At 41.1% G+C, this 12,998-nt stretch overlaps 1 protein-coding gene across 8 annotated transcripts in view; it reads left to right on the plus strand.

Moving 5' to 3' along the window:
- Positions 1-12,750, plus strand: part of dgkzb (diacylglycerol kinase, zeta b) — a 92,442-nt gene extending 79,692 nt beyond the window's left edge. For 4 of the 8 annotated variants that reach the window (XM_021565393.3, XM_021565401.3, XM_021565383.3 and 1 more), the window contains exons 23-33: positions 3,894-3,963; positions 4,161-4,201; positions 6,251-6,450; positions 7,055-7,159; positions 8,330-8,398; positions 8,517-8,551; positions 8,991-9,034; positions 9,349-9,469; positions 9,767-9,803; positions 10,054-10,153; positions 10,845-12,750. In XM_021565393.3, the coding sequence (XP_021421068.2) occupies positions 3,894-3,963; positions 4,161-4,201; positions 6,251-6,450; positions 7,055-7,159; positions 8,330-8,398; positions 8,517-8,551; positions 8,991-9,034; positions 9,349-9,469; positions 9,767-9,803; positions 10,054-10,153; positions 10,845-10,961 (939 nt within the window). In that variant the 3' untranslated portion in view covers positions 10,962-12,750. The remainder of the gene's footprint in view (positions 1-3,893; positions 3,964-4,160; positions 4,202-6,250; positions 6,451-7,054; positions 7,160-8,329; positions 8,399-8,516; positions 8,552-8,990; positions 9,035-9,348; positions 9,470-9,766; positions 9,804-10,053; positions 10,154-10,844) is intronic. The other 4 variants (XM_090217042.1, XM_090217046.1, XM_090217040.1 and 1 more) reach the window with 1 other exon arrangement.
- The last annotated feature ends 248 nt before the right edge of the window (positions 12,751-12,998 follow it).

A 12,998-nucleotide genomic window follows, 5' to 3' on the forward strand; every position in this document is an offset into this window, starting at 1 on the left:
TTGTTGTACACACATTGCCACAATTGTTCTGCCAGTACGGTGACGCAACCTAACTTTTTGGTGCCCGCAACTGTAGGGAGGAGTGAGAGTACGGATTGGCCAAGTCCATTTACAGTGCGCTCCACTCATATTGGCACCCTTGGTAAATATGTGCAAAACAGGCTGTAAAAAATCTATTTATTGTTTATCCTCTTGGTCTTTCTTTCAAAATATTCAAGGAAATCAAACTTTTAATTGAAGTAAAATAATTGGAAGAAAAAATGAATTCTTATCATAAAACTGTTTTTCTCAAGTATATATGTGTGCCACAATTATTGGCACCCCTTGCACTGTGTGCAACTTCCCTTTGCCAAGATAACAGCTCTGAGTATTCTCCTATAATGTGTAATGAGGTTGGAGAAGACATGGCAGGGGATCTGAGACCATTCCACCATACAGAATCTCTCCAGATCCTTCAGATTCCAAGGTCCACACTTGTGGACTCTCCTCTTCAGCTCATCCCACAGGTTTTCTTTTTTTATTATAATTTAAAAACATTTTTTACCCCCTTTTCTCCCCAATTTCGTAGTATCCAATTGTTAGTATCTTGTCTCATTGCTACAACTCCCGTACGGGCTCGGGAGAGACGAAGGTCGAAAGCCATGCGTCCTCCGAAACACAACTCAACCAAGCTGCACTGTTTCTTAACACAGCGCGCATCCAACCCGGAAGCCAGCCGCACCAATGTGTCGGAGGAAACACCGTGCACCTGGCGACCTGGTTAGGGTGCACTGCGCCCGGCCCACCACAGGAGTCGCTAGTGCGCGATGAGGCAAGGATATCCCTACCGGCCAAACCCTCCCTAACCCGGACAACACTAGGCCAATTGTGCATCGCCCCACGGACCTCCCGGTCACGGCCAGCTGCGACAGAGCCTCGGCGCGAACCCAGAGTCTCTGGTGGCACAGCTAGCGCTGCCATGCAGTACCCTAGACCAATGCGCCACCCGGGAGGCCCTTCCCACAGGTTTTCTATGGGGTTTAGGCCAGGGGATTGGGATGACCATGTCAAAAATGTTGTGTTGATTTTGAGGTGTGCTTTGGTTCATTGTCCTGCTGGAAGATCCAACCAAGGCCCAGTTTAAGCCCATGATACTTAAAAAAAAAAAAAAAAAAAAAAAATGTCAATTTTCCATGACCCCGTCTTTCAAAGATAATTCGTAAAAATCCAAATAACCTCACAGATCTTCATTATATAGGGTTTAACACGGTTTCCCATGCTTGTCCAATGAACCATAAACAATGAATGAACATGCACCTGTGGAACGGTCGTTAAGACACTAACAGCTTACAGATGGTAGGCAATTAAGGTCACAGTTATGGAAACTTAGGACACTAAAGAGGCAGTTCTACTGACTCTGAAAAACACCAAAAGAAAGATGCCCAGGGTCCCTGCTCATCTGCGTGAACATGCCTTAGGCATGCAAGGAGGCATGAGGACTGCAGATGTGGCCAGGGCAATAAATTGCAATGTCCGTACTGTGAGACACCTAAGACATCGCTACAGGGAGACAGGGCAGACAGCTGATTGTCCTCGCAGTGGCAGACCACGTATAACAACACCTGCACAGGATCGGTATATCCGAATATCACACCTGCTGGACAGGTACAGAATTGCAGCAACAACTGCCCGAGTTACACCAGGAATGCATAATCCTTCCATCAGTGCTCAGACTCTCTGCAAAAGGCTGAGAGAGGCTGTACTGAGGGCTTGTAGGCTTGTTGTAAGGCAGGTCCTCTGCAGACATCACCGGCAACAATGTCGCCTATGGGCACAAACCCACCGTCGCTGGACCAGACAGGACTGGCAAAAAGTGCTCTTCACTGATGAGTCACAGTTTTGTCTCACCAGGGGTGATGGTCGGATTCGTGTTTATCATCGAAGGAATGTGCGTTACACTGAGGCCTGTACTCTGGAGCGGTATCGGTTTGGAGGTGGAGGGTCCGTCATGGGGCGGTATGTCACAGCATTATCGGATTGAGCTTGTTGTCATTGCAGGCAATCTATACGCTGTGCTTTACAGGGAAGACATCCTCCTCCCTCATGTGGTACCCTTCCTGCAGGTTCATCCTGACATGACCCTCCAGCATGACAATGCCACCAGCCATGCAGCTCTTTCAGTGCGTGATTTCCTGCAAGACAGGAATGTCAGTGTTCTGCCATGGCCAGCGAAGAGCCCAGATCTTAATCCCATTGAGCACGTCTGGGACCTGTTGGATGGGAGGGTGAGGGCTAGGGCCATTCCCCCCAGAAATGTCCGGGAACTTGCAGGTGCCTTGGTGGAAGAGTGGGGTAACATCTCACAGCAAAGAACTGGCAAATCTGGTGCAGTCCATGAGGAGGAGATGTACTGCAGTACTTAATTCAGCTGGGGCTACACCAGATACTGACTGTTACTTTTGATTTTGGCCCCCATTGTTCTTGGACACATTATTCAATTTCTGTTAGTCACATGTCTGTGGAACTTGTTCAGTTTATGTCTCGTTTGTTGAATCTTGTTATGTTCATACAAATATTTACACGTTTGCTGAAAATAAACGCAGTTGACAGTGAGAGGACGTTTCTTTTTTCTGTGTTTATGTATCCTAACAAGTTGTCCAGGGCCTTTGGAAGAAAAACAGGCCCACAATATCAAAGATCCACTACCATACTTCAGAGTGGTGATGAGGTACTTTTCTGCATGGATATCTTTCTGTCTACGCCAATCTCACCTCTGGTGTTTGTTTCCAAAAAGCTCTATTTTGGTCTCATCTGACCATAGAATCCGGTCCCATTGAAAGTTCCTGTAACGTTTGGCAAACCGTAGGCACTTGAGTTTGTTGTTTGATGACAGCACAGGCTTTTTTATGGAAACCCTCCCAAACAACTTGTGGTTACGGAGGTGGCATTTTATTATAGTTTTGGAGACTTTCTGACCACAAGACCCAACTAACATCTGCAATTCTCCAGTTGTGATCCTTGGAACATTTTTGGCCACTTTAACCATCCTCCTCACTGTGCGTGGAGTCAATATAGACACACGTCGTCTTCCAGGCCGATTGTTAACATCTCCAGTTGCTTTAAACTTCTTAATTATTGCCCTGATAGTGGAAATGGGTATTTTCAACCTTTGAGCTGTTCTCTCATAGCCGTTTCCTGATTTGTGCAGCTCAAAAACCTTTTGTCGCACATCATTACTGTAATGGATGACTGTGGGAACTTGGCCTGTATGTCACCTCATATTTATACCCCAGTGAAACAAGAAGTCATGGCTTACCACTTAAGTGTTCCTAATCACTCAGGTGAACATAAAAATGTAAAATATGAATGGGAATATACTTCAGTTAGATTTTACACATAAGAATTTATTGGGGTGCCAATAATTGTGGCACACATATTATGTAGAAAAATATTTATTGAATTTACTTCACATTGAATTTTTAAAATAATTTGACTTCATTTAAAGGTTAGATTTTTTTGTAAACATTTTGATTGAAAGACCAAGAGGATAAACAGCAAAGACATTTTTCTTACAGGCCATTTTGCTCATTTTCACCAAGGGTGACAATATTAGTGGAGGGTGGAAATGTGTGTGGGCGAAAGAATGAGTGAGTGTCAAAATAAGTAAAAGTGAGAGAAAAGGAACTGGGGTGAAAGTGAGAGAAAGAGTGTGAGTGTGTCATTAAATATTTGAGCATATGATAGACTTCATGTTGTCTGCTGTGCCCCCTAGTGGAGCTCAGATGTACTCCAGGGAACAAAATGACAAACCTCAAATGCTCCTTTGGAAGAACTGAAGTACTTGGTTTATAAAGATGTTACTTGCTGTAGGAAATGAGATGACATAACTATGTTGTTATATTATTCTCTAAAAGGAAAGTGATGCTGTGAAATCAGCGAGGCTGTCGTCACAAAAGCTTTCCCCCAAATGGTGCTTCCTTGACTGTAAGTATTGCTACCCGAACAAAGAGAGTATTTTATTGGCCACTTTAACCATCCTTTAACCGTTCTCTTTTATAAGGGAACTCTCTTCCTCATTTTGAAAACAATTGAAATGCAGCATTAGATTTCTGTCCAGGAATGCAATGCCAGTATATGGGCAGGAACATATAGATTATGAAAGGTGTATGTTTTCTTTTCAGGCACAACTGCTGATCGATTCTATAGGATAGACCGTGCTCAGGTATGTACTTGCGGTGTTTCCCCTATATTAATTTAGCATCTGGGGCTTCACCAATGCTGAATGCTAAAGCTCCAAAAAATATGATGCAATTTTTTTGTGCATGATTTAGGCAACTAGGCCCTTTTTCTACTTACCCATAGTCAGATGAACTCGTGCATACCCCTTTTTTGTCTCGCATGCAGTCAGAAAGAAGTTGCTAACTAGCATTAGTGCAATCAATGACTAGAGGTCTATGGAGTCTAACATGCTGTTCCCATATACTTCGGTAGCTTTGCCACCACTGCTGAAAACAAATCCAAGGGGCCCCTGGCCCAGGCAATTCGCCAATTGAAAGAAATTACACCAATATGTCTCAATTCTATGGATTACGTAATCTCATTATACACCAACAATATCTTACTTTATCTAGAAAGTGTATTTCAATCCCTCCCAAATGCTTTGAAGATCATAGATAAATATGGCTCCATCTCAAGTTCTAAAATAAATCGAACCAAATCTGCCCTACTGCCTTTTTTCCAACACCCTGAAAAGGACTCCATCTCTACTTATGGAATCCCAATTGTAGAAATGTTTCCTTCCTTTGACAGAAACTTTGACAGAACGCTCAATTCAATCCGACCTCAGTAGATGTACTAATATCCCAGTTGCGTTAACTGGCAGAATATCTATTGTTAAAATTAATATATCGCCACGGCTGAATTTCTGTAGTTCAGTGGTTCCCATGGCTCTATTGGGATAAAATTCATAGTGCGGTTTCAAAATGTATATGGCAAGGCAAACGATCTTGGATAAAATGAACAAACTTACAAAGAGGGAAAGCCGTAGGACTAGCCGTAGCAAACTTTAAATTGTGTTTCCAGGCACTAGCATTTCATCCCATCCTAAATTGGTTGAGACATGATTCTTCCGCCCCCCCCCCCCCTGGCTGAGTATAGAGATAAATATGGTGTCTCCTATTTCCCTGGTGTCTCCTATGTCCCTTAAACAATGTAAACTACGGTTTGGTCCTATTATTGCTCATACAATTTCTATTTGGTGGAAAGTTGAAAAATTATGTAACTGGTAATCAAAATAACATGCCCATACTCCAATATTTCACAATAGCGCCTTGCGGGCCTTTTCCCATCACCCCAATAATCCAAATGTAGAATCCATACCCTTGTTGATATCATGGACAGTTGTTTGAGAACAATCCAAGATTTGAAAGACACATACACATAAAATCATTTTTTAAAATATATCTACAACTTAGGTTGCTGGCCAATGGAGTCCCTTGGGAAACCCATCTACCGAACCATCCAATGATGGGATTTCTGAATAAATGATCTGGGCTCCCAATGGGACTGATCTCTGTAATATATTAACAACTTTTGGAACGCTCATATTCTGAGCTAACCATTCAAAAAAAGTATTTGTCTACACATCTAATTGAATCTGAACTACCCTTTAGCTGGAAGATAAATACAAAAAAATATGACTTTGGCATCCCTTAATCCGAACAATCAACTTACACATTTTAAGTTTGTTCACAGACTCTACTTAACAAGGAAACGTTTTACAGTGAAATTCCCAACTCTTCACTGTGCCCCCTAAAGCAGTTAGGCACAATCCTCCATTGGACGTGAGAGCGCCCTGCAGTTAAATGCTTCTGGGGCAAAGTTACTAAATTCATTTCGAATTGCATGAATGTAAATATTCAATACTTTGCATACATTATGCCACTTAACGATGACAGCTTCTTGAATTTCTCAGTCAATCAGAGATGGAGGGGTGGAGGCCTACTTATTTTTTGTTGTTTAATTGTCCTGTTTATACTAATAATAAATACATTAACAAGCCTGTGAATATGCCATATAGTTTTTTTCTGACCACATGACTTGACTAGGATAAACTCCTGGACCTTATGGTAAAGCTTATAAGTATTCAAGGCCCCCATCTATATCACCCATTGTCCAGGGTTTTAATGAGGCATGTTATGACACACTGTCGTGACTCTTTTTTTAAATAAACAAGCTATAAACTGTTATAATAACCTGTTATAACCTCAAGGAGCACCTCAACTACGTGACGGAGATCTCCCAGGATGACCTCTACATCCTGGACCCGGAGCTGGTCATCAAGGAGACGGTGGGCACCTCGCCGGGCATGCCCGACCTGGTAGACTCGTACGGGGAGTGCAAAACGCCAGAATCTCGCCAGTTTACCTTCCCATCCTCCTCCTCCTCTCCCACCTCCTCCCCAGGACCCAGGTGAGAATATAAACACTTTTAAGATTAAACCAAATCTCCATTAAAAGTGCATTTTAGTCTAGAACTAAGTTTAATCTGTGTCTGGGAAACTGTCCCTTTATGGTTTAGAGACTGAACAAGGTAACATTTTTAAGTGGATGCACTCTAGCTTGGTTTCTTTGCACCTTATTTATTTGAAAGATAGGCACACACACACACACACGTGCGCGCACACACAAACCTCCCTCTTTCATTGCTGCCTGACCGTCACTCACTATTGGACACCATCAAAGTTCCCGTTCCCTGTTAAAGTCAATACTGTGAGGGTGGTGTGGTGTCTGGTGATGAACAATAGCTCATGATCCATATCTGGTCCTGTATATAATGTTGGCTCCCTCAGGGAAGATGACACAACTACATGGCTGGGTCTCAGACAGACTTGACGACCAATTTTACACCACACACACACACACACACACACACACACAAACTTTTGATAGCAACAGTTTCAATTCTATTCATAGATATTGGCAAGAATGTAAAACATAAAAGTCATGTTATTACTGTACTGAGTGGTCCTTCTCCCAGTCACTAACCTGTACCTCGTCTCCCTCCCCTCCTGCAGTATCAGGGAGTCCCAGAGGAAGAGGGTGTCCAGTGACAGCTCGGTGACAGAGGCCCTAGCTCACAGCAGCGACTCTCAGGCCTCCTCCAAGACCGGCCAGTGCAGGTCAGACCCTGACTTTAGCCTGAATCCTATACATCTTTGTGGACATGTTCAATTGTAGTATGGTTTTACCAATTCATCAGTCCATCTATTGTTGGCCTATAGTGGCACCAATGTTATTTACGAGACCAATTATCAGACCTTTGTTGAACTGTGGTGTCTTTTGGATGACTGTTCAATCAGTGTCTACATTCTAATGGTGTGGCATTCTGGTCATGAGCAATGGCCAGGAGCGATAACCAAACTAGCTTGAAGCAATGTTGGTAGAACATCAGATCTCAAAATGTTGACAATTGGGTAGTTAATATAAGTAGAACTAATGAACAGCATACATGAGGGTTTGTTTTAATTATAGTGGATTTGGGTTTTCATCTTCATGGTCAGCCATCAGCATAGCAGTATGGCTTGCTATGTAACAACATTGTCTAACGTCAGATAGCACGACAATTCCGCCTGCAATGATGTGACAAAGCCTAGTGTCACAAAGCCGTGTCATCTCTCTCAGGTTCAGTATGGGTTGAGTCATAAGAGAAATGACTTGGACACATGTTCCATTCAAGTATTCAAAAGCTTCCAAGGAACTTGATTCAGCATTGCTCCCTGAGACAACTTTTAGCTCACTCCAAACCTGTGATCATATACAGTACACGTGTATTTGATTTGATTGATTTGATTATTTGTCATTTTAAATACTTAATTCTGTGTATTTGAGTATTTTCAAATGGTGTGGCCCAAATCAACTCCTTCTTTTGGAAGTTTTTGAAAGTATCTTCATATACTTTTCAATAAATAGCTTACTTTCCTAATACTTTATTTAAAATAGCAAATAGACCAGGCTCAAATGCATGGGATAATTCAAATATTTGTATAAATACTCTGCATTTCAGTATTTTCAAATACATGCCAATACCTTCCAAATTTACAGTATTTCCAATGCTCAACTACTTGTGTTTTAAAATTTTTCAAAATCTAAATACCTACTACAAATGTCTTTAAAAGTAATTGACATACATAGGCCTACTTTAAATAGTATTTGAACTCAGGTCTGGCTCACTTTCCCAATTATCGTTGTGATTTAATAAAAAAAATTAAAAAATCCAAACACACTTTGTCACACACCGCTTAATATGTATGATATGTCATCCACGTTTTATCCTGTCTTTGTCTTTGAAGGAGAGGCACTAAAATTGTGAATGTTCATCGGCCCCATACAAGTATTGCTGATTTCAGACCCATGCTTAGGTATGCTGTCTGTTTCTGTATGTGTCACGCTTACTGTCATGCTTACTTGTTATGATCATCATCTCAGTGCAATGTCATTTAGCTTTGTTGTAAAATCTGCCTCTTGCCCTTCTCACAGTTCTGGAAGTGCTCTGTCGTGTGATGCTGAAAAAGGTAAAACTGTTGATTTGTTCTCGATATTCTGAACGGATAGGTACAACCGTACTTGCATACCAGTATGGATTTTTACAATGCAGTCGAATAAAGGTCATTTGATACAGTGCTAAATAAATTAAAAAGCAAATTGGACTGCTTCACTATCAGTTTTGCCCTAGTTTGTTTGTAAAACAATCAGAATGGAGAAAGCTATTTAAACCACTTAGAATTGATTTGTGGCCATCCTAGGGTCATGTACTACTCAAAACATATTTAGAACTTTCATTATTCAGAATTGTACAAAATATGATATTTTTATGATATTTTGGCCATGTCACCCAGCCCTCATTTGAACCATATTGTATTTACTGGCCTAAGGTTCACTGTTCAAAAAATATCATGAAAAGCCTCGTAAGTCAATTGTGAAGAGTATAGATGCCTTACTCTGTTTTTACAGTAACTGAGTTAATTGAGTGTGTGAAGACGGAAGATCTCGAAAGGGTAAGTCCACAACATGTTTAGTTACACAGCATTCATTCCTACCATGCATCCTCCTCTAACAGTGTTTTTACATTTACTTTTGACCCCTCTCTTTGACCCCTCACAAAATGTAAGATAGTAGACAAATGTGGGTGCACAATTTGAAGCGCTGTATTGGTAAAGCACAGTAAAGCAAGTTGAAACAAGGTATAGTTGTATAGTTGAAGCACTGTAGTTGAAGTACTTTCAAATTGAAACACAGCCAAGTGTAATGACTATAAAGTTGAAGCACTGTCAAGATGACGCACTGTAAATGAATATTCTTTTGTTCACAGCTCACAGAGCTCCACAAACAGGGGGCAGATATTTTCGCGCAGGATACTTTGGGCTGCACCTTACTCCATTACGCGGTGGAGGTGGGCTGCAAGGAGATTGTTAAGTACATCATAGACAACGGTAAGAGACTGACCTGTCAAACACTGCAGTTGACTCCTATCACTTTAGGTATTAAGTGCTGATATGACACTGTTTCATTCTTACGTTCTCGATAATTGGAAGCACTCTGCAGTATCGCATATAAACCCAATGAACATATTAACATTTCCCATCACTGTTGTGGACCGAACATAAATAAAGATTTGAACATATTCAACATGGATGATAGATGTACTGTATGTGAAATAGATAGGGAGCTTGTGTTCGTATAGATACTGGATGCAATATCTGAATCCTGTCTTATGTTTTAACACACAGCACCTACCACTCTCCTGGATGTCACAGAAAAAGAGACGTGAGTCATGTTGTCAACTTCCTTTTGCATTAAATAATCTTGGCACAGAGGTCAACTCTCTACTGATTACTATTAAAGCTAAGCTCCGCCCTCAAATAATTCAAATCACCTCATCTAAATGAATTAGTCAGTTCCTGGAAAAAGTCTGTCAACTGGGTCAAACCTAGAGCTCCCAGCTACAACACAACCTGATTGACGTGTGTGTGTGTGTGTGTGTGTGTGTGTGTGTGTGTGTCTATGTGTGACACAGAGGGGAGACGGCTCTCCATAAAGCTGCGTTCACGCGTCAGAGGACCATCTGCCACTACCTGGTGGAGGCCGGGGCTTCCCTCATGAAGACTGACCTTCAGGTAAATTACCTTAATGAATCAGGATGATGGTTATCATATTTGCTAGCTCTAGTTCAGGAAAGGCTGATGATAGAGGCCTTTTTTACTTGACCTTTGGGTAAAGGGCTCAATGAATCAGGCTGATAGTTATCATAACAAGGCTGATGGTTATCAAAATGACACGTTCTAGTCCAGTAAAGGCCTATTTTAGGGGGAAATTGCTGTGTATTCTTTGTAATGGGGATTTCATGTTCTTCTCTGTAAGTAGGAATTGTACCCCTGCAGGATTCCCGGCAGGTCTTATACATCCACAATGGTCTTAGTACACTACACGGTCACCATGGTGAACTGACTCGTGGCAAGAAAAAGCCTGTCATCATTATGAGAATATTTTTCTGTTTTTCTTGCCAATACAAAAAGAAGATTGTATGTTTCAGTGTGTTTTTTCATTGTCATCAGAATCAACATGCACAGTTTCACACACACATCACTATACCCCCCCTGTCTCTCTCTCCCTCTTTCTCTCTCTCTCTCTCTCTCTCTCTCTCTCTCTCTCTCTCTCTCTCTCACCCCCCTTCTTTCTCTCAACCCCCCTCACCACCCCTTTTCTCTCTTTCACCCTTTCCCTCTTCCTCTCTCCTCCTTCCTCTCTCTCCACCCCTTCACCCCCCTCTCTCTTTCCACCCCTCTTATACCCATCTCCCTTTTACAGGGTGAGACGCCGAAGCGACGTGCGGAGAAGGCCAATGACCAGGAGCTGGCGGAGTACTTGGAAAACCGCCAGCACTACCAGATGATCCAGCGAGAGGACCAGGAGACTGCCGTTTGATGGTCCCACTATTTACCGCAACCTGCACCACGCTCTCTCTTTCTCCCTCTCCGTTTGCCATACCTAACAGTAGGAAGTTCTGTACTGGGTTCAAGGGGGGGTGGTGGTAGGTGTCTTCCCGCTCTAACAGACCAGGCTAATTACACCATCGAAATAGGATGACTTTTTCTATGAGCTACACTCCCAGTATGGGTCGAAGTCTAGAGAGCCAGTGGAGGCAGGTCTTCCTTTCATCCGCTTGCTAGTGATGCTTCAGTTTGACTAGAGTGCTATGTGAAAAGAGTGCATGAATGAACACCGCTTTTCTTCTATTGCGAATGGGTCCAAGTCCGCTACGACACAGCAAGCGATTGTAAATGAAAGGGCAAATGAAAAAACAACAGCTTTTTGGGGTATTTTCAGGGCTGGAGTAACTGTATCTGAATGTGGCTTTCTGAACCTCGTATCTTTCTCCATATGCAATGGCTAGGTATCTATAGGAATGTGTAGCGTTTGAGTGAGTCATTGAAATGGATGGAGGTTGTTTTTAACCAGGGATACTGTTTATGTAAGTGTGGGCTTGAGATATGATAGATGCTTTGCCATATTGTATGAAGGCTCATTACTTTCCTTTTTGAATTCTCGTGACCTCTGGATGTGCTTGTTTACTCGAATGGCAGTATGTTTGCTCTGCTATTGGATATGTAACTTCTAACTTATGTCGATCACTGATAAACCGCTATATTTAAGAAATGCTGTACTATTTATAGAGAGAGCTGTTTGCGTTTTTGCTTATGATCAAATATTTTAAAAGCAGGCATCCTAAATAACTCATTATTAAAAGCTGGTTTTGCACTGCCACTGTTATTACAAAAAAAATGCTTTGTATTTCTCTATGTGGCTTGAAATTCCTCTTGGTGCATTACATATAACAGTTCTTAGATATTTATATACCACAGCTTTTAGATATTTTTATGCACTGTGTCCATGTTTGTTACATACAATGTAAATTTGATGTATTTTTTCCAAATGTGTACTTTGCAATGTATAGTTTTTCTGTGTATAGGTGAAACGTTCTTATTTATGACATGCTACACAAGTGCAGTAAGAATTCCACACAAAACAGCTAACAGATTCCCCAAAATGATCACAAATCACAAATAAACTTCTGTGTCCCATTCTTTAATGCCACATCATTACTACTTTAGTCAACTCTTTGTATATTTCATATATTAGCCAGTTTATGAACACTTATGGAATGTGAGGAGAATGTTCAGTTCACTTGATTAGCCTTAATCAGTAATTTGTCTCGCGTTCCGTTGTCTCAATGAAACTTAATTAAACACTATTTATTGTATGTGCAACCTGACTGCTGAGTCAAGTATCTTACATCAGTTTATTTTTCTCTTTACAACTTATACAAGTATTATCAGAAACATGGCTTGATTATTGTGAAATATAGATTGCTTTTATCAATACTTAGAAATCTTTGCAAGAACTGCCTATTATTGGTTTGCTTTTAAGGGGTTATGAAAAGTATACGTGTGTGTTATCAATGCTTTGTTTTGAGTTGCTGTGCAATTCAGGGTTAGAGAATTAGCATCAAGCAATTAAGAATGACTACTGCTGAACTGTCCATTGTAACTACAGAGATTTCAAAAGATCATTCATTTTGTAATTTTGAACAGCGATCAGAGTAATGGACAGACCTGTATGAAATGTATTCAAAAATATTAGTTGTACTGTATATTTGCTCATCAAGCCTGTTTGTTACTGTTTGTTTGGAGAAAAATAAAACTTTAAACATTGATTATCGCAGTTTATGACCCTGTCACTACTTCACTTTAAAACATACAGTACATTTAGGGTTACTTGATATGTTTAAGTTATGTAAAGCATGAGGGTCTGTGTTCAATTGTCTTTTCTTTTCTGTGGTTAAAAGAATGAAGAGCATCCTGGTGTTTCTGAATAGGAATTTTCCCTTTTCGATCATAAAGAATAGTATTACATGGACAGGGATGGGACATCATCTTAGATTAGCATCCCTTTATCTAATAC

Source organism: Oncorhynchus mykiss, chromosome 2 (genome assembly GCF_057628025.1).
Source record: "Oncorhynchus mykiss isolate SJ-2025 chromosome 2, ASM5762802v1, whole genome shotgun sequence".
NCBI classification, from domain to species: Eukaryota; Metazoa; Chordata; class Actinopteri; order Salmoniformes; family Salmonidae; genus Oncorhynchus; species Oncorhynchus mykiss.